The 22,438-nt window shown below is 40.1% G+C and overlaps 1 protein-coding gene across 1 annotated transcript; it reads left to right on the top strand.

The window, feature by feature from the left end:
- The first annotated feature begins 1,966 nt into the window (after window positions 1-1,966).
- Window positions 1,967-21,805, top strand: IMMP1L (inner mitochondrial membrane peptidase subunit 1). Its single transcript, XM_009951467.2, has 5 exons — window positions 1,967-2,071; window positions 2,891-2,979; window positions 3,909-4,035; window positions 17,096-17,206; window positions 21,669-21,805. Exons 1-5 carry the CDS (start codon window positions 1,967-1,969, stop codon window positions 21,735-21,737), a joined length of 501 nt encoding a protein of 166 aa, XP_009949769.1. The 3' UTR covers window positions 21,738-21,805.
- The last annotated feature ends 633 nt before the right edge of the window (window positions 21,806-22,438 follow it).

Here is a 22,438-nt window from a genome sequence, read left to right as displayed (position 1 = left end):
ACTCCAGATGTGGCCTCACCAGGGCAGAGCAGAGGGGGAGGAGAACCTCCTTTGACCTGTTGGCCACACACTTCTTAATGCACCCCAGGATATCATGGCCTTCTTGGCCACAAGGGCACATGGCTGGCTCATGGTCCAGTTGTTGTCTACCAGAGCTCCTGGATCCTTCTCCGCAGAGCTCCTCTGCAGCAGGTCAACCCCCACGCTGCACTGGTGCACAGGGTTATTAAACAGCATGAATCAACAGTATCTGCTTACTCTGGTCAGTGTGACACAGTGTTTATACAGTCCTTTTTACACGTAATATCCACAGGTGCCTGAATTCTATACCATCTTAATGTAAAGTTTCTGAATAGCGTGGATCTGAAATACCTGTTTCTGCAGTATTTTTCTGTCTGCCTTAACTGAGAAGCAATGTGAGGCTGCTTTTCTAGCAGGTGCTCTTGGGAAGTATTGGTGATGGACTTCTCTCAAGAAATAGTTGTGGTCTTTCCTTCACACTCGTGCAACTCAAATCGATCTGCTGTCACTCCATCTTCCTCTTACCACCTGTAACACGTTTCTGGCCCTGAGAGCAAGGAGTTGGTCCATGCGTTTTGTAGTGGGGCGGGTTGAGAAGAGCAAACCGCTTTTCTGGCTCTCCAGAATAAATTGTGCTGAAAGTGCATTTTGCTTGCAGTGAAGCTGTTCCCGTTTCTGCAGGGTGTCCTGTCGTGTTCTGGGCGCTGCACGTGCTGATGAAACAATACAAGACTTTTCTGTTTTCTGTGGTATTTTGGGTCGTTACTGTGAAACTCATTAGCTAATATTAAGGATGATGAATCACAGATTCGTTTAAGTGGATTTATTCTGCGGATTTTGGGCAGGGGGGACGTACATCTTTTTTGGAACAAGGTAATGAGCTTGGTACAGAATTTTTCCCAATAAAACGTTGTCTTTTTTTCTTTATAAATAAATACTAAATGCAAAGAACAACAGCCGCTTTTGACTGTAATCAGGCAAATTTCCTATTAACTGCTAGACAGTGTTGTGCAAGTAAAGCTATGCACTTTTAAATTCCTGCATTTAAATAGCAAAATGTCATGAAATACAGAAGGGGAGGTGTTTACTATTAAGTAGGGCATTGTACACACAGCATTTTTCCTTTTTTTTTTTTAAGTTACTGCATTTGTGCATTTGTTTAGCAAACTATATTGTCCCATTTTAGTAAACGAGGGAAATCTTGCTGTGGATTTAGTTCATGATAAAGCTGATACTGAGTTTAAGGGGGACAGGTTTCTTGCAGAATGTAAAACTTCCTTCACTTACTTCAGTATGTGTGTTTTCCACTTCCTTAAGAGAAATATGTATATAGATAAAAATATTAAAAATTGGGGTTTAGAATCGCAGGAATTACATCTAATCATGGGAGTTTGACTTAAGTATTTGGGGGAGTGGGTCAGAAGGTATTTACAGTCTTATGTGCTGCAGAACTTAGGCCACTGTACTGTAGCTGAAAACAGAAAGACCTAATGCCTTATTTTTATAAGCAAGTGTTTTGGTAATGGAAGTCTAATCAAAGGAAAGCTCTGCAAAACCTCCAGAATTCCCATCAACAACTCTGTTCTTTTTCTAGTGTAGTCTTCGGCAAGCCATTCAGGACTCTATTAGCCTTAACTTTGTCTAGTTCTTGAAGCCTTTTTTCATTTGATTGACTGTCAGGTCACTTTTAATTGATTGCACACATGGAAGGGTCTGTGTAGTAAATGAAAAACTTCTTGATGGCATTTGCGTTTAAACTGTATTAGCTCCTCAGAGGTATCTAATTATTTGTGGTTTTCATTCACTGTTTCTTTTAAAAACATTGTTCATCAGTTGTTAGATACAAAAGATAGTTTTGTAAATGTTAGGTGGTTTGTTATCACATGAATGATATTCTTCTGTTTTACTGTAGACTAGAACCAGCTGAACGACGTAACACTGTACGATGCTTCGCGATGTCCTAGGAAAAACCTTTCGATTTCTTGGGTATACTGTGCAATATGGCTGCATAGCGCATTGTGCCTTTGAGTACCTTGGAGGAATTGTTGTGGTAACTTTTCACTTTCATGACATTTAAAAGAAAATAAAACTACAATAGTGAAATTGTTGTATGTGATAATGCCGGTGTTTCATGTTTCTTCATTCTCTTGAAAGCTTTTTCAAAGCGTGTTTAGTAAATGCCTGGTTTTTTGGAGCCAGGTCCAGCCTTTATGAAAGTTCTCTCTACTTTAGGCATTTGTATTTTTTGCTGCCTTACTGCTTGAGGCATCATGGAAGCAAATGGGAAATTATGATTAAGCATTTTGCAGAGAGTACGTTCTTCCAGAAAGACTGGAGTCCCTAAGAATGCCATAGGAAATGCTCTTGTTTCCAATGCTGGGCAGATTTCTGGACATTTTATGTCCCTCCCCCTCCTCGCCAGCTTCTAAACCTAGCAGACACTGCTGCTGGACGTAGTGGAGTTTGTCTGTGAGCTGCTCTTGCAGCTTCTGTGATGATTCTCTTTTACAGTGGCCGAAGAAAGGGATAAGCTGGCAGAGCTTTGAGTGCAGCTAATAATTTCCTAATAACAGTACCTAATAATTTCCTGCAGGTGCAGGAATAATTAGGTGCTGAAATGAATCTGCAGGGGCTCGCAGCACCTAGCGCAGTTCAGGGCCAATCCTGAGCGAATACGGAGCTGTAAAAGCTCTGGGCGCTGGCCTCTCCTTCAAAATGTATCAGTGTTCCTTGGAGCATCTCACTTTTTTAGTTGTTCTTTACATTACACCTTTTCTAGTTTATTACCAATAATTTGAATATTAATGTATTTTAGATAAAAGTAATTGGAAATAGTAATTTTTTTTTCTCATTTATTTTTAATTTGCAGTGTTCTGGACCTTCAATGGAACCAACCATTCAAAATTCTGATATTGTCTTTTCGGAGAACCTTAGCCGCCACTTTTATTGCATTCGAAAGTATGCTCCTCTGTTGAGACGAGATTTTACATTCCGCTTGCCAGAGCTTGTCAGTAGCCACACTCTGTCCGTCCTTTATTTTCCGTATATTCTTCTGCTTCTAAATTGTAATTTTTCATAAATCTCTGCTCGTTGTGTGTGATGGAAGCTAAAGTAATCAGCACATACAGCCTATTGAATGACTTGTCAGAATTCTTCTAGGATATAGTCTATGCCTCTTTTACAGCTTTGTCCAAAAAATGGAAAAATTCCCATTTTTTTCACTAAAACAGTTCTATTGTGTGAATGTAACTTTTCTTCTCTAAGCAGTTTTGTCTTCTTAAAAAGCAAGCTGTAGGTATTGCTGTGTTCAGATAGGTTGTTAGGAATGTGACTAAATGGTGTAAGTACTGCTAATCTCATACAATTTTATTACTGTGTTGTAGAGCCCAGCAGGCTCAAGGCCCTCGCCCATTTTGTCGTGGTCTGTTTCACTGTACGATCTAATGTATATAATCAGGAGGCAAAAGTAATACAAGGTCTTACAAACTCAGATTAGACATTTGAAGTTCCATTGGAAGACTGACATTTGGTCAATAACGTTTAGGAACATGGAATCTGTTCTGTTCCATGTTCATGTAGCAACAGGATCAAGTTAAACGACATTCATCTCATCAGAGCATTGTCTCTTAAATGTAGTCTTAAATGTTTCATAAATTATCTAAATAACAGAGAATCTCTCCAAATGTACTTTAAAAACTGTGCGTAAACTTACACCCCAAGTAAAACTGAAGAAACCAAAATTGTAGACAAGAATTTTCAGCAGAAGGAAGTATTTTTAATATACATGAGTATTTTTGGACTCTACACATTGATGCACATGTATTTAGCCAAATAGTTTGTTCTTAGAGTTCTGTTTGTTTTTTGTTTCTGTTTTTTTTTCCTCTCAGAGGAGATATTGTAATTGTGAAAAGCCCAAATGACCCCAAATCAAATATCTGTAAAAGAGTAATTGGCTTGGAAGGGGATAAAGTCTGCACAAGCAACCCTTCAGATTTCCTTAAGAGTCACAGCTATGTAAGTATTAGAGTTTCTTGCTTTGTAAATTAATGATTACTTAAGTAGGCCTGTTAGTCTGTAAAGGATTTGCAATATTTGAGTATCATCATAAATCATAAAGTATGACGTTCATAAATGATTCTTTCTTCTTGTATATGTACAGTAAAATGTGGTAATTTGTAAACTCTGTTTATGGCAAGATGTCTTTCTCAGTGTCTTTGGTCTCCGTGGGAAGTGTAGGCAGATGATATTTTTGCTCTGCCCTTTGCTTAGGTCTTCCCTGGAAGAATCCTCTACAGTTCTCTGCATAAAGTGCAGTACAGATGGCAGACTCAAGGGCTTGGTCTTAAGGCAAAACTGTTTCTGTATTTTAAACACTATGAAGTGAGTCCTTTGAGGATTTTGCTTTCAAAATTATTATTGCCGTGTAACAATAGTTTAATTTTTCTGAGTACGGTTTGAAAAGTAGTAATTTTCCTAACTTGTCCAAAAAGTCAGGTAACAAGATGAAATAAAAAGGAAAAAATATTCTTCATGCTTACTTGTCCTTTTGCAGATAGACTTAACGGAAGTTCGGAAAGATTTGTGACAAAATGTTTTCAGCAGCTTCTTTTTAAGGTATCACTAGAAAAATCATGAGAAACCGCGATCAAGAAAAATGTAGGGTTTTTTCCCAAAAGCATGTCTGACCTTTATTACCTCTGTTCAGCACCTTGTGGAAACATCAGATTTTGCACAGATGTTCTGAAGTTTTCTCGTAATGCACTTCATCCTCACCATGAGAACCAGAAGGATGAGCCCCTGGCCCACAGCTAACGTCCTGTGTTGTGAGGGCAGAGGCCTTCATGGAACGCTCCTTGCAGCCAGCTGCAGTTTGTGCCAGGTGAATCCTTTACGAGCTCAGCTGCCGTAAAGACGGCCGCCTTCACCAGCCTGCCTTCAGGCACCCGTGCTTCGTTCGCATTAAGCACCTGACGTGCAGTCTGGCCTGCCTAAAACCAGTGGCAAAATTCTTGTCAACTTGGTGTCTGGATTAGTCAAGACCTAGGACCAGAAAGCAAGGAAGGTAATGGAAGGATTACGATTCACCCCCTGTTCTGAGGGGTTGGATTTGTTGTTTCTTCCCCTCCAGTGTTGAGGCAACCCATTTCAGGCACCTGCCTCTCATCTGCCCTTCGGAGCAAGTGTCAGTACCGCTGGAGCTTCTCTTCACGCTTGTGTCACTGGTGGGCAGAAAGAAGGAACTCGTGCTCTGTTCCGTGTTGAAGGGGAGGACAGAGCATTTAGTTTTTCCATAAATCAAGTTTACTGTTTAACCAAGGAAAAAGATAAAAAAAAAAAAAAAACAACCCATTTTTCTTACCAAGTTGAAGAAATTTTCTAGCTCCTATAGGAGTAGTAATTTAGATGAAATACGAATTTCCCAGAGCAGAACAACCTGAAATGGGAACGTGAATTCTGTGTACACTGACAGAAGACACAAACTAAGCTTCTCTGAGCATCTTGAGCCTCACTTGTCTTAGTCTTGAAAAGGAAGTTCAGGAAGGATTTGTACTTCACAGGTTGTCAGCCTGTCTGGAAACCCTGAGGTAATCAAATATCCAGCAGAACAATTTCTGCCCTAGGTGCAAGATTTCTTGTCTTCAGTTTTCATACAAAATGTGAGGAGAATGAGGAATGCGGAGTCCTTTTCCTGTTTTCCTGTGTATGTTTTTCATAAAGCCTAATGTGTGGAAATACAGCAAAGTGACCTGCAAGGGTTCTTAGTTCTTACATCACAACTTGTATCTAGGGGTAGAAACGATCTCAATGGCAATGCTTTCCTTTGTTAGTGTGTGTCTGTTTTCCTCCTATCTTTAGTGGTTGTTGGACAGGTAGATCTTTCCGCCTGTTCAGGAGACACTTCCTTTACAGAAGAATTTATTCTCAACATAGATATCTGCACTTTATGCTCATAACTTGCACTGTTTATTCACTAAGTAAATTGTCCTTGTTGGGGAGGGAAACACGTGACTGTGTTTAGGTAACTGTCTAATCAGATTCCTCCTTTTACTATATCACTGTGCTATGCACTTGTTCTCTTAATCCAAACACAAAATTCTTCAAAGCAAATAGCAGCAGCAGGTGTACAGAGAACTGGCTGTTTGTTTTGTTGATACTTCCTTGAGAAGAATTCACCTGAGTTGGGTTTTTGGAAAAAAAAAAAAAAAAAAAAAAAGACTGTTGAAGCTGAGGAAAGGCCTTGGCTAGGATCCCAAATGGCCAGAAGTGCTGCCTGGCTGCCAGAGATGGGTACAATTGCAGACGCTCCTTAAGTGAGCAAAGCCTGGAAATGGCCATGAGTTTTGTTGTTTATATTTGGCTTCTCACTGCTTTTTTAAAAATGAGAAGTCTCTGAGTGATACTTGAATGCAGAGACGCCAAAGCATGCAAGGTCAGAGGATCGTTTGGTTTTAGTACAGTGAAGTGCCTGGCTTGCTTGACTACTTGTCTCCTGCTTTGGGGAGTGATAGTGAATAGTTACTGTAGTGTTTGCAAACTTACTTCAGATGCCAGAAATATTACCGAATTTTAGGTAGTTCAAACCTCTGCTTCATTCTTTGCTGGTTTTTGCCAGCCCACGGGTACGTACTGGGAGTTAGCCAGTTACTGGAGGTGCCAGAAAAATGGCAGCGCAACCTGCTGAACACAGCTGAGAGTCAGACTGCCTCTAAGCAGCTGCTTCTCTTGTCGCCCCAAAAGGAGACTCCTTATTGTCACGTTAGTAGGAATTGTGCTGAGTCTGCATTGGCTGTGTCAATGTTAGTCTTGGCATATTTTACAGATTTTAAGTTAGGGATTTTTGTGCTTAGAAGCAGTGTCGTATGTGGTTCTTATTCTGAAGCCTAAGAGAATGCTAAAATCAGATCCTGCTTCCAATCCTGTTTCATTCATGAATGCACTTCTCAGGATGGCTTATATCTATCGACAGGAGAATGGAGAACTCTGTTTACAATGTGCTGTCTGTAAAATTACACAGATGAGATACTTTATTGGTGCAAACAACCAAGTAGATACCTGTAGATTAAAACAAAACAAAAGCAACAAACCAACCTTCCAAGCTATAATAAAAATGAAAAATAAAAAAAAATCATACATGAGTTGAATAAGTTGTTCTGAGAAGAGGTATTTCAGTTGAATAGAAATGCAGCATAGCAGTGGCAGTTACGTGAACGTCTTTATAGTGATATAAAAGTGCTTTGGCTGCTGTATTTACCCGAAGGAACACATCGTATGAGAAATATTATTTTTGTCAGAGTGCACGAAGTGTAAGGCTGTACCAAAAAGCTGTCTTTGATGGAGTCATTGTTGGATTGCAAGCCGATGGAACTAGTCCCATATTCCAAATTGACTGGTATAAATTAAGCACATGCTTAAATTAAAGTGTAAGCACATAAGGAACGTCTTTACTTTGGACCTTTTATGGTACATGATGCTTCATATGCTAGAGGTGGTGCTTATCTGCAGAATAATAATGAGGAAAATCTTCCTATTTACATGAAAAGTATAATGAAATTCCTTCTTGGAGTAAGCTGCTATAGTATTACAATGTTAGGAAAATGTAATTTTTCTTTTCATAGCCTTTTTATTGATACTTGGTATGGAATATAAGCATTAGGCTGGCAGTTTTGTTGGGCTCTCTTTTGGTTTTGTGCTCAATGATGGTGTTTATAGATACAAGCAAGTGTATTCACTGTAATAAACATTTAAGAATGTATAACATGTATCAGGAGCAGCGTGGTGTGAACCCGAAAGTTAAAAAGGTAAACAACTAATTTTTAGTAATGTGGTATTCAGACATCATTTCAGTTATTGAAAAATATCTTTACTGATTTATTCATTTCACTATAGGATCTAAGTAATGAGGATTAATAAGGAAATTACTCAATCACAGTAAAGCCCTGAAATGATCTTTAAGAAAACACCTGAAAGGTCAATTTTCATATTTAGGTTTTTATTCCCTGTTTTTAAAAGTCTTAAAACAGACCCAGGTTTATAATTCGGATTTAGTATCCTATTGTTGTATTTGAATTTGTTTTAATGCCATTTACTTTAGCTTTAATTTCTTTAGTACCATATGTTCTTGTGCTTCAGCTGCTATTTACAAATTGAAAAAGTGAGGGGTAAGTCATCAGATTAAAACAGCTTGTATGTCATAAACCACCAATATGCTGAGCCTTTGTGTCACTTAAACAAAAGTAGTACCTAATAATGTCACTTAATACAGCTAGAGTCTGTAAATAAGGAACTGCCTTTTGCAAGTCATAGTGATAAAAAGCGGAGATACAAATCCATATCTCAGCAACACTCTGCTGGTGATCAATCACAACACACCACTAATGCTGTGAGACTAGCTGATGTGGGGGAAGTATGTTTACCTTGTACCAAAATGAGGTTCATTGCGGAGATGGCATCCCTTCATCCTGTGGTTAACTCTAGAGCTAACACAATTCCAAAGATAATGCACCTTACTGTGTTTGCAGATCAGGGAAGTGGTCTTGCACAGCGCTGTTAACTCTTAAAGAGTCCTTGTCCAATGCAGTAAGAATATTATGTGGGTACTAACAATAACGTAATGTTAACGTAAACAACACAATATTTTAATCACTAGACAGTACTGCAGATTTTGGATGCACAACGTAAGACTGAAGAGTGGTTTGATACCTCAGAGTGCTCCATACAATTGGATAAGTCTCTTCAAAATATCCTGAGTAGCAATTAAAAATAAAGTTCTCAAAACACATTCTTCTTCCTAATAGCTAGGTTACACTCATGGTTTAGTATTTCAGTAATCTAAGTTTTAATAGTTGCTGGTCAGGAGAAAGGAAATATCTTACTACTTCTTCTTAGTTCTAGCATTCTAGAGGCTTGCAAGTTAAGTTATGCTGTAGTTTTAACCAGCCAGTATGCTAAATGTCTGGTGGGAAAGAAGAACTGATTTGGCATATCTGTTTAATTTGCAGATTTGCTCAGTTTGCAGATCCCTCTATATCCCAGTACAGAGTGTTCAGGACTAGAGCTCATCTTGAATTTTCTAAGAAGTAATTTTAAATCAAAATTCTGATTTGTCAAAACTAAATTATTCAAGGGAAATGAAACACAAATCATCTTATCAGTCTACTCCCCTGTATTTCCAGGGATTCTTCTGCTCAAGTGGACCGGTCTTTCTACCTTTGCCGTTTTGGTTTTGATATTTCAAGAACATATGCGTGGCATGACTTGACCCAACAGCACTGGTACCATTCACCATAGCTTATCCTCCTGTCTGTGGGGTCGGGGCGTGGGTGGCCAGACATGGGCATGCCTGCACCCCAGCTCAGGCACGGGGCAGCGGCGAGAGGCTCAGCTTAAACAGCTTCTGAACGAGCTCCCACCGCGGTCCCTTCCATCACCATTCCCCCCAGTCTGATCCCAGCTGAGTCAGCTGTCCCGCCTGGGCTGGTCTTGAGGGCCGGCCAGCCACGCCGGGGCGGGGGAGAGCGCTGCCCGGGCTCGGACACGCTGCCCCGGTTCTTCTGTTCAGCCAATTCGTTCCTGAAGGAAAACCATAAAAATAATCTCCGTGTTGATTTGAGGGGAAGTTGTTTCAAGATCACTCATCTCTGAACTGAAAGCACTAGATGCTTTTCCTCTGTGGAACAGAGTCTTGGCTGTGAGATACTGGTCCGATCAGTTTGAACCTTTGAGATTTTATGATTCTATTATTCCTCTGCTCCAAATTCAGTAAAATCTTCTAGGAAGCTGCTCAGGATGATGACATCAACTACTGGACTCACTGAAGATTCTGAGCACAAGTTTTAGTCTGCCTGTATCAGCTTCAGGTCTGAATGAAGGACCTACTTCATCTTTTTGCCTCCTCTGTACGTACCAGCTAAGGCCTTCCGACTGTCTTAAACGATGAGATCGTGCAGAGCCGAGGCCTTGGATTGATTAGCAGAGATTCAGGTCACTCCTGATGGAGCTGGCAGAGGATACTTTTAAGATTCCTTAACCCTTCTCAGAGTATTTCTCGGCCGTTGTTGCTACCAGGTTTACTAGGTAGATCACTCGGTGCAGGTATGCCTTTCTCCAGGACACACCAGTGATGGTTACGGGTTTTGTGTTTTAACCAGTAAGTTTCGGTGGGGTTTGAGCCTGTAGGGATTTGTTCTCAAACCTATACTTTAGGGTGACCCTGCTACGTCATCTGTTTTCTGGAGAAGAAAAGAATCAAATCCTTAATGACTGCTGTGAGAAAAGGCTATGCAAACTGCTACGTAATCTTTGCTGGATTTGTAATCAATATTTTCTTCCAAAATATCGATCCTTTATAAATTGAGAAAGCTAATAATAGTCTGGACTGATGAATCGCAGAAATACTCTGAATTTTTTTTTCTGGAGTTCCTAAATGTAGCTAGGAGATTGGTTTTTGAAAGTTTTGGCCTCTGAACATCTATAAAATACGAACATTTCAAAACTGTGGTAGATTAAAAAGCTTAGATAATGTTTCACTATTTAAAGCAAAGTGATTTTCTTTTCAAAAAAGAACCATTGTTTTGATGCAAAGAGAGAGGTAAAAAGTGTGTACAAAATCTGTGCATTATTCTTCATGACAGCAATATTTGCTCATAGTTTTTATTAATTCTATTAATTTTAAGTTAGTTTTAATTTTAACTGATAATATTTTTAGAAAAGGAATGATGGCTAATAATTTAAATAGAGGGTTGCAGCTAGAGATTCTCAAAATTGGACATACATGCTTTTTGGGCTGATTCAGGTCAGCATGTTTAACAGTGTGCTCTAGATCTGAATATTAAATGAGAGTATTTATAGCAGTAAACAACGAATGCAAGTGTTTGAATGATTATTTAACACAGTTGGAAACTTCGGCAACAGCCAAGAAGTGATACTGAGAGAAAGCCTATCCCTCTGTCACTTGACTGGCATAGATACGTTCTGATGTGAAAGTTCCGTGACCTTTCCCGTAAAGCAGCGAGCGCCGTGATCAGACCTTGTAAGTTCCGAGTAAGCAAGCCCAGGAGCAGCAGTAGCTATTTGTGCATTACACAAAGAAGGAGCAACAATGGTTAAACCCCAAACATTCAAATAACCAAGGAATGCTTTGACAGATTACTGTAACAGCTTCCCCAGATTTTTATTAAAGAACAACGCTGAACTGGTGTGCTTGCAGGATAAGAGAAAAATGCCTTACAAATTCAAATCGCAGTTAATAGACCTCAGTTTCCTTGTAGTATATGAGTTAACGTTGCTACCATTGAAGGTTATGTGATTTTTAATATTGGTTAATAATTAATTTCAAAACTTAAAGATAGACAAGTCTTCATATCTTACCTTTTTATAAATTTTCTGTTAAAACAGGCAATGACTTAATGTAGAGAATGAACTATAAGATAAATATTTCATCACTGTGAATTTAATTTCTGTGTAAAAACCTGTTAGTGTTTCATTGCCATCTTTTCTCATAATAATCTGGACCAAGGCCATATTCTTTTTAATACGTGTATTTAAACAAACTGCACCAAGTACATTATGCCTTATTCATAAGCAGCTCAAACTGTTCAGTAAGTAAAAGGATAATGCTAAACTGTTTGGAAGTACCTATGAATTTAAGGTAAATTCATTCTGTTATATTCTTTTATGAAGTGTTAAATTCCAGGTAATTCAGCCTTTTAGGGATACTTAGAAGATACGGATTGAAGATCTGCTATGCCCTTAAAGTTCCAGTGTGGTTGCTACCATTCCATAAAATGTAAATGCTTATCCTGATTTTAAAATACTGAGCTAATTAATGTCGTTAGGTTTTCTATAGATAGCAACCTTAATATGAACAACATGTATGACAAGCCTACAGAAATGGTGCCTAGAGCAACTGGATCATTAAAAAAGAGTCTCTCTTAAGCATTATTGACTCTTGGTTCTGAATTAATAACTAAAGGATTAAGGAATACTTATGTGAGACTTTAAGTGTAGAGTGATAAAACAAACTCCTGCATTTCTATGGTGTGTATTTTATCCTAACTAGATGCAATTTACTTAAATAAGGCAATTTAATCAGTATTTAGTAAATTTGTCATTTGATATTGTAGATTCTTTCATCATATTTCACTTTAATCAAGAAAGGTAACACCTGTGGTTTATTCACAAAAGCTTCTTTTGTTAAATGAACACCCGCAGGCCATGAAGCAATTACATTTGTTGCTTGTACCAAAGTAGGAGGCACTTAAATAGACCTTAGTAGGGATAGATGAGAACTTGCAGACTTTATTCTTTTGTCCAGCACTGAGATTAGTTCTTATCGTAGCTCAAGAAGGAAGCCTCTGAACTGAAAAGGAAAGATGGGAATGATTTAAAGTTCTTCTTAAGTTTGAAACTTTGATATTGCTGGAGGTGATGTGAATACCTGTGACCTTAGGAAAGTTCAAACTCCATCTACTCCCAGCTGATTGTGCATGCTGATGTTCTCTGACAAACACAGACTGCTTGGAATTCCAAAGGCAGAGACTGCAAGAGATTCAGGTTTATAATTCTCCATTTACGTATTAAAATCCCTAATTCTCCAGCTTTAGTACCTCCCCCTCAAAGTCCCCCAGAATCACAAACCGAAAGACCCGCACCGAAACAAAAACACCAACCCAAACCACAAAAGCCTATTTTCATTTAGTTGGGTTTGGGGGTATTTTTGAGGCAGATCATTTAATCTGTTCATCTTATTTGTGGTTTGTTAGGTTTCTAGTGTGCCAGTTAATGCAGCACAGACATCTCATCTCTTGGGTTTTGAAGTTAGTGAGATTACTCAAAGAACGAAGTTTGGTGTCATGTACAAAGACCAAGAGAATATAATTCTTTGTTGATTCCCTCTGCCACCCATTCATGTAAATTAATGTTTTATGCTCAAATGCATCAAACTGTCCTTCAGTTTTGCCTCTTCAGCTATACCACTGCGTACATGACAGCCGCCCTGCAAATTTAGCCAGTTTGCCGCAGTGAAAGATGCTTATTTGTCTGAGCTGAGAAACAGAGTAAGCTACTGCTACAGGCTCCGTTGTTCTCAGCGATAATCTTGTTCTCCTGGTCTGTCTGCCCCTGTGCTACAGCCTTGGAAGGGAGAAGGGGGAAGAGTTGGATCAGTCTGGATCAGTGTCCTGTGTTCTTAGATACATAAGCTGCACCTCAGATAACCAGTTCTGCCTGAGAACTGACGTTCCCTGGAAATAAATCCTCAGATAATCTGCAGAAAACCAGAGGCGCGAGGGTTGCCGAGGCAAAGAGAGTAGCCTGCGGACGGTGAGGGGCAGCGTTTTTCCATGGACATGCACTGCTCTGGAATTGCTGGCTTTGCCTGTGACCCACTAGTTAGTTACGTGAAAATTCAGTTGTTGGTCTCGTGAGGCTTTCACATCTAACTGCGGCCTCTGTGGCAGGAAGAACTGACGTGCTGCCCGCTGCAAGTGAACTGCTCTGGCACTCCTGTCAGCACGTTTCGTATTCGCAGTCTTTCTGTGTGTAGTTAATGGTGACCGTGACTTCACTTGGGCTTCTTGGATACCGTTCATTTTGTCTAAGAGGTCTGTGGCCTGTAGATAGCAAATGCAGCGTTGTGAATTGTCAGACAAGTGGCTTTCCCATTGCCTTGAGGTTTTTGGCAGTAGCAGCCTATTGGTGTGTAATTAATACATTCTTACGACAAATACAAGTTTTCAATAGGTTTTTTTTTTTTTCCTCTTTGGTTAAAAATATATCTTATTCCCAGCTACTGTGCTTGCACAGCTTTGAGGCATTTCAGATTGGGTCCTGATTCTGCAAAGGTTGATATTCAAAGTTAACTTTATTCAATGTGAGTAAACCCACTGAAATCAGTGATGTGGTCTAGAAATAGTTTGGTGCATAAACCCTTGAAGGATTCTGACTTTAGCCTTTATTTCAAAGGGGTGTAAATATCTTCTTTTTTTTTTTTTTTTTTTTTTTTTTTAATTAATGATTACAGCCTGTCACTGGTATTTGGTTTTACATTTTCATGTAATTCATGTGATTTCTATTGCTTGTCTTAATTCTAGGTTGTAGTGAAGTGCCTAGATGATGGACAGGCACCACACAAAGGTATTACACTGTATTATCTCTAGATGAATCATACATTGTGACAGTACTCTTAACGACAAATTTAGAGGTATAGGGTCCTGTCATACCTTCCATGGAGAACTACAGAAGTTACCGTGAGTGGTGAATTTCAGGATATAGGAATATACGTTATTGCAAATGTTCTCTCTGGAATGCAAACTATGAACGTCTTGTCTAGACAAGTAATTCATAGTAGTGTTAGAAGCAGAAAGTGATATGCCACAGCTAGCAAAGGCACTTTATTTTTCATACTTTTGGAGCATGGAAGAAAGATGTGAAGGTCTAGAAGTGTTTGGATATACTTGTGTTACGAGTGGCTCCTTCCTTCACATAGTAACAGATGAGCTTCACATGCTGCCTGTGACTCAGGAACGTGAGAAAGCATGGGAACCAGTACAGTGGAAGGGGAGCTGGTAGTGTCCTGCGTGTGAAACAGCGTCACATTGCAAGAAGTGACGCTTTTTCAGAAACGTGAAACGTTAATGTGAGTTTGCTTTTTTATTTGATTAAAAAAATCGTCCTTTTGTAGTAATTCATGCTTCTCCTTTTTGTCTATTGGCTGAGACAGTCTTTCAAGTAATACTGGTAGCTGCTGGGCAGAAGGGTTTGCACCAGGAGGGTCAGGACGCTGTTTTGCACTGTAATATGCACCTGAAAACCAAACTCATGTAAGATGTGGACACAGCGAAGGCTTTAGGTGGGTGCACTGCAAGTAAGAGAAGATGACTGTCCGACTAACCTAACGGTTGCTGCTGGACATTCTATGTACGCCGTCTACCGCTGAGTTTCTGAGGGAAGTAGGCATGCCAGTGCATGCTCGGGTAGGGACCGAGCAGCAACACGTGTCCACATGGGATGAGATGTATGTTCTACACAGGTCATTTGACTCTGGAGATAATTTTTTTATTTATTTATTTTAAATTGACTTCTGGTTGGTTATTTCGCTTGCAAAGCTGCTTGGGTAGGAGAAGGGCCAAAGTCATCTAGCTGAAACCAGCTGGCCTTCTTCCATGCATCTGCCAGCAATCTGGTAAGCCTACAAAATAACAACGGCGGCAGACGAGCTAAATATGGAATTCCTGCACTGCAGGGCTGGGAGAACAAGAAGGAAAGGACCTTGGCAGAACCAGCAAATCAGTTTAAAACCAACAAGGAGGCACTCCGTTCTACAGGAGGCTGCCGAAGGAGACGGTAGCAGTAGGTTTCAAAAGGGTTTAGACATATTGCTGGTCTACAGCTCCACACAGAGATTCTGAAGTGATGAGGCAGGGATGTGCCCTCTGCCGTGCCTCAAGCGCCCATCCTGGGTACCAGGGGAAGACGGGAGGGTGGCTGGGAGGAGATGGACAGGCTCACACATGGCGAGGATCTCTTTTTGCCCCTGGCAGAGACAAACTATTGGTTCTCAATCCGTAGCTTATACGTCTGCCATAGCTCAACAAAGGGACTTCTGGGTAGCGTGCTGTCCTCAGATCCCACTCTGGTAACAGGCAGGCAGGAGCACGGCTAAGCAAGAGCCTAAACCGCTTATTTAAAGACAAGGTTCCCCGTAAGTGCTACCTAGCCAGATTCCTATAAGTACCTACAGTTACACTTCATCTGCATTTTCCTCAAATGTTTATCGGGGCACCTGGCTTTATTCTTGACGGTTTACATCCAGACTTTACTACTAGAGTGGTATTTTATCTTGGGTAGTCTGTTATCCTTGAATTTTGTATTGTAGAGTATTGTATTTATGAGTCCACGTGGCTTATTTCTAAAACATTCATGTTCATAATGCTCAAACTCTTGAGTTGCACTTGAATTTTTTTTTTTCTTTTTAAATTTTGTTTCTGTATCTTTTTTTCCTCTGAATTGTGGGCATAGTAATGTTTCAAGTACATATTTGGGTTTGGAAAAATGTACGTTAACTTGAAGTCCAGGTTAACTACTACACAGATTGAGAATGTGTTGCTACTTTTACATTTTCAGCCTGGTTTACAATTTTGGAAACAAGAAACAGGTTAGAAGATAATAATTAAGTATTTTGTTTGGTAACTTGTAAGTGGTTATTTATATCTGAAATGGTTTTAAAAAACCATATCAAAATAGTGTTGTACGTTCCAAGCGGAAGTCTTAGCTTAAGACTTATAGTAGCAACTTCTTGATATGTGAAAGCTTTATACTCTTAGTTAGGTAACAGAGTTATGTTGCTATTTCTCATTTTGTCATTGAGTCAGTGAATGCTGTGAATCTATGGTATGTAATATAGTTAATGCATAATATATATAGGCAATGAAAGGTCTTTGTCATATAGTATAAGGTCACCATCATTAATTTTCAAATTATAAAAAGGGATTTGCTGTTTTGTGATCATCATTATTGCAATATAATGTGTTGTGGATTCTGCCTGCACATAGAATGAACTGTGATCTTAATTAGAACTTTGACAAGCCTACTCCGATAAAATGATGAGATTATTCGTAATTGATGTCACAATCAATTACCAGTTAGTTCATCATGAATCTACTAACAGGTCTAGCCTTGGTGCTGGCCCCAGGATGTTGATGAGTGTGTGGCTGCCCTGTTCATGCTGTTACTGCGACAGGAGGGCAGATTTTCAGTCAACATCCTAATGACCTCTTTTGAAGTCTATTAAATTAATGACCCTGTCACATTGGTCTAACCTCTTACATCTTCATTTTGGATTTTTTGTTGCAAACCATTGGTTTTTGAGCACAGGATAGAACAGATACTTTGGAGCACTCCTTCTCATCCCTCCAAATTTGGCACTGTGTGTTACTAGATTCAATAAAAAAATTAGTTCATTATACAGTCATGAAATACAGAACACAGAAATCAGAAAATACATTGTAAAACAAACTGTGCTTAATACCATTTCTATTCTATTTTCTTTTTACATTTCAATCTTGCTTAATCATAGGTACCTAAAGGACATGTTTGGTTAGAAGGTGATAATCTTAGGAATTCTACAGATTCCAGGTGCTATGGACCTGTTCCTTACGGATTGATAAGAGGACGCATTTGTTTTAAGGTATATATATTTATAGTATCTAAAAATAGTTGCATTAATACATTTTTTAATGCCTGGGTGTTAGGTGTTAAAACTTGCCTCCTAATGGCCTGGCCAAAGCAAACATGAAGGAAAGCCCGAACACACCGGCCACTTGCTTACAGGATCATTCAGCGGTGGGTTTTCTTTGAGGGAGGATGTGTTCTTTTGAGCAACACTCTGAGCCGTCACCGCCTCTGAAAACTGAGTGAATTATTTTGCAAGCAAATCCAAACCTGATAAACCCCAAACGTACACTCACACACACACATACACCCTACTGCACGGATACACGTTCCATCCTTCATTTGATTTTTGCCTCTGCAAACTGGCAGAAAAGGGCAGCTCCATCTTGCCCTGCTGTTGCAATCTGAGCAGTGTAGTTCCACAGTTGAATCAAGCAAAATGGAGGAAAAGGTTATCTCTCTGGGACTTGCACACATACTTCAGACATGCAGACTGGCCTGGCTGCTTTTTAAACTGAGTCTTTGAAAAAGCCCTAACAGTAAAGTCAAATCTGTGCCACCATAATTGTCCGCCACATTTTTATTTTGAAAAATGCTTTGAATTAATATTGTATTGTATAAACCTCCATGGTTCCTTCTCCTTCTGTTTCAACAACTCCACAGCTTTATTTCACACTAAATTACTTTTTCATATTATCTCCATTATTAATTTACTCATTTACCAAAAAAAGAAACAAACACAATTTCCTCTCCATCAAAAGTTTAATCTAAGAAACAAGGGAGTATGTGCTACAGACTTAGGCCCCTGCTTTTACAAAGCTAGATTTGAAACGGTGCCGTTCAGAACAATAAAAAAAGGTTTTGAAAACTGTTACCCATATATTGCAACACATCCACAAAACCCTAGTTTAGCACAGCTGTATTACATGCGCAAGGAAGATTAGATCTTTCCAATTTAACAAAGTTTTATATGCTTAATTTACAGTTTTTATGACCACAACTTAGGACTTTTCAGAACACCTTGCAGCTCGTGGCCATAATCGCTAATTGCTCACTAAACCTTGGATACCCTGTCCCCCTCAGCCCCACCACCAGATTTTGCCTGACCTCTGTTCTTTCTGGGTAGCATTTGCTTTGAGTTCTTCCCCAGTGTTCGCTGAGTGCTCTCTGTTCCTCCTCTGCATTGTCTGACTTACGATGTACAGCAGAGAAAAAAAATGATGATTCTAAATAGGGCTATTTTTGTGAACCACGTTTTAGCTTGGATTAACTGCTAAAGTACAAATGATGCTAGTTAGCTGACAGCCCTCTTAATAAGAATGTGATATTAATAACCCAACTGAAAAAAAATCTCTCCAGCAGAAGTACTAGTATAGAAAAACGGCTGTTTACCACTTCAAGGGGACTGTTAGCAAATAATGTATCTATTAAGAACCTAGGTAGGTGGACGGCTGTAATTACTCACAGCATGTCTCCACAACAATAAATTTGTGTCCAGCTTCTACCCCAACAAGGAAGATGTTTGAGAGACTTTAATGAAGTGACTGGCAGGACTGAGCCCTTGGTGTAGCAAGCAGTAAACTCTCTAAAGTGAATGGAACTTACACACAGATAGTACATTTTGAAGGACTTTAGGACTCCAGAATATTGTCTGTTTAAAAGACAGCATGCAGTCACTTCGTACTTAATCAAGATCATTTTTTAACCAAATTTTATAGCAGTCCTTTTATGATGGCGCATAGAGTAGTGATTATTAACATTATAATGAGATTTATGTATATGGTGCCTAACAAAAGCAAAACTGAGTTTATTCTTCAAATGAGCGTTTATAGTTTGGGTTGTTTATGGTAATTCACATTAGAAATCCGTGATATTGCTATTGTGTGTTGCGGCTCAATGTTACAGCGAGGGCAGCAGAATACAGCCAGTCCGCATGGTGGTAGCTAATTAGCAGGCCCCTGGCCAAGAACCTACGTACGCTTTTTTAATGTAGCCTGCTCGAGGTTTGGCTTCTCTTTCATGAAAAATCTTTTACTGCCTTGAGAACGGAAGCTTATGTGGTTTCTCCTAAAGTGGATTTTGGAGAAGCAGATGTAACAGCGGCTTTGAATGCTAAGCTAATTTTTAGTAATGAATGCAAAAAACCAATCCAATTTGGAAGTAATGGATTTCAACAGAAGAGCGCAAGCTTGTACCAAGTTTGTTCAGGCAACCTATTCTTGGCAGAATATAAATGTTAATTCTCTCTGTAGCTTATCTGTGAAGTTCAGACCTAAGATTCTCAGTCAATGCTGGTGCACCAGTTTTTAACCCATACAGAAATAATGATACTTGATTATACTTGCCGCCCCTTTTCCTCCCTGCTACCCTATCAACTGCCACTCCGAGAGACACGTTCATTCCCTAAAAAGGCCACTGAAATCAAAGTAGCTGCAAATTCCATAAAAGCCCAGGGAGTCCTGGTTTGACAGAATTCACGCTTCATCCTGTCCTAGGTAGGACATCCTGCGCATTCCCTGGACTTAGGCTCCATGTCAAAAGTAGACCTGTAGTGTATCTTCAAAAGAGCTAGTTAGCCCCATTTGTCCCCCATCCATCAGCTCAAATCTAGGCCAAACCAAAGAGGGCAAGGGGAAGGAGCTGCTAATTGGACTAGCCAGTTTGAACGAACAAGTCACAGTCAACTTCTGTCATAACTTTAAAAGACCTGGGAATTACTACACACAGTGGCAGGTCTTTGTTTCACAGAGAAGGCTTGTTCCGTCTCCTTTTCAGCGAGGAGTATTGTTTCTCACATTCTCTCCTGCATGCGGACTAGACAAAACATCATTTGCATTCTAACTCTACCACTAAGATCGCTGTGATGCATTTGAAACTAAATTGTCAACGCAATAGTTATAAGAAATTTGATTACTTTTACTGAAAGTAAGTCATGTTGCAATAGGTGTGATTCGAGTTGCCTGAAATGAGATTTGTGCCACAGAAACTTCCTTCTCTGGCCCTTTACTCAGATCAGCTTAGATTTGTAATATGGGATATTCTTATTCCCTTTTACTCCTGTTTGCCTCTAAGGCCAAACAAAGACTTGACACCCAGCCCGCAGCCAGCATCGGCCCTCTGGAGAGCCTTGAATGCCGTAGCTTTGCTTCTCACCGAGATCACAAATATCCTTCTGTTGTTGGTTCGTATCTCTGTATATTTGTGCGGACCTTAAACTAGCTCACTGGCTAATACGCACAGACAGACAAGACGCTACCTCTATTTCTGTATATCCGCAGATGCTCCTCATGCTCTTCCTTAACTGCATGCCAAAAAAAGACATGTATTTCCAAAGATACTTTCCCAAGTGAGCTTTGAGCCTTTTTCAGATCCACAGAACTTGAGGTCCTGAAAATGACTGATCCTTCTGTCTTCCCGAGGGCCCAGGCACAACCCAGCGGATGGCAACTCAGCACGGTGCTGCAAGGGCCTGGCAGAGGCAAGTCTAGGGAGCTTCTAGGAGTGCACGGTCCTAGTGTAGTCATAAGCTGATGCTACGTCTTGCTGCAGCCATCCTTAACTGCCTCTGCCTCTTCTGTCACTGTCTTACAGTGCTGGGGACAAGTCACGTGGTTTGAAATACTCAACCCTGGCATCGTGCTTCCTCTTTTAAACTGAGAAAATGACTTTTCAGTCTACACAGAAAGCAGCAAAGGCTCCTTCTGTGCTGCGGCTGTTCCATGAACTCAGTTAAAGAGCAAGTTGCTGTTCCTGGAAAGTGACCGCATACCTTCCTTAAGATCAAATTCTAAGGAAAAATGAGCAAGATCAACGCCATACTGACCGATGCTTTGGGAAGGAGGTAGCGCATCATCATCTTTCTGGGTCTAGGTCACTTCATCTTGAGCAGGGGCTGTGAGATTTTTATGGGATTACAGCCACAGAGGGCATTCCTTCTTCAACATCATCTCTTTCCCTTCTTCCTGCTGATCCCCTTGTGCCATCTTTGAAAGGAGGTGTTGCGAAGAGACACAGGCAGTCAAGGGGGACAAAGGACAAAGTGTAAAAGAATGTCCTTGATTCCCTATTACTTTTTTTTTGCATCCAAGATCAGCCTACATCTAATTAGTGAATGTTCAGAGGAAAGTACTCCTGGGAGCATTCCGTAGTATGAACAGCTACGTAGTTAATTTCTAGAGAGAAAGTCTTTCCTTACTGGTGAGCATCATTCTCTGACACTTGTGCTTGTACGTGGTCATGATTTGTGCTCCGTAGTAGTCCCCTTCTCAGAGGAGCCCCTGACGGTCGCAGGCACTCCACCCCTTTATACTACTGGCATGGTATAAGCTTAGCTGTAAGCCTATGGAATTGTTTTCCAAGGTTGGTGTTTGCCGTTTAAATGCCTATCTTGAAAACACAAATGTTTATGAAACTATGACAAAAATAACGAATGAAAATACTTGAGTTCTGATTAAAATATCTTGTATTCTGTTTTACAGATATGGCCTCTGAATGACTTTGGATTTCTACGTGCAAGCCCCAACGGCCACAGATTTCTTGATGATTAAAAGATTTAAGTAACTATTGCCAGCTTTCATAATACTTTCTACTAAAATCAATGGAACTATTTTTGTTTAGAATAAACACAAGTATTGCTTGACAAAGAGGTCTCTCGCTGAGATTACATCTAACTTGAAAGTGGTAATGATATACTGCTGTCATCAACAAAAATGATATGCCTCTTACTCTGTTTCCTCTGGCTGTTTGCAGTAAGTGCTTGGATTTATTAGAAAGTTCTGGTTTCTACTGCAAGCCAAGGTCAGCACTGACTGTTAACAAGGGATGAAAAAGGCACAATGCACTATTATGTTGCCACACATCCAGAGCCACTTCCAGGCTGTGCCTACTTTAGCAAGTCGTGTGTCATGCTGAAACCATAACCGTGGGGTTCCGGCTCTGCTAGTCACTTGGGTGTTTGGCAGGGTTGTCCTTAAACTGGCTCTGGTTTGGCCCAGCAGACCGTATGCCTGGGAGGGGTCGGAGCACAGCTCCCCGGTTGGTTTTCACCTCAGGACTGAAGACTGCGTGTGTTCAGGTGATGGGGAGAGTCAACTCAAAACCTGTTCCTGCTCCAAGATGAAAAGTTAAGGCAGGCGCACGGTTGCAGGCCAGTGCATAGATCTGCGCCTTAGGACCAAGACAACCAGCCTCCGTTAGGTCTGCGAGGCTCTTGCCCCCTCTTTCCAAAGCTCAAGCCCTTGTGAGGATT

This window comes from Leptosomus discolor, chromosome 12 (genome assembly GCF_034619465.1).
Source record: "Leptosomus discolor isolate bLepDis1 chromosome 12, bLepDis1.hap2, whole genome shotgun sequence".
Classification (NCBI taxonomy): Eukaryota; Metazoa; Chordata; class Aves; order Leptosomiformes; family Leptosomidae; genus Leptosomus; species Leptosomus discolor.
The sequence above is the reverse complement of the archived record's forward strand: the minus strand, read 5'-3'. Positions and strand labels throughout refer to the sequence as shown.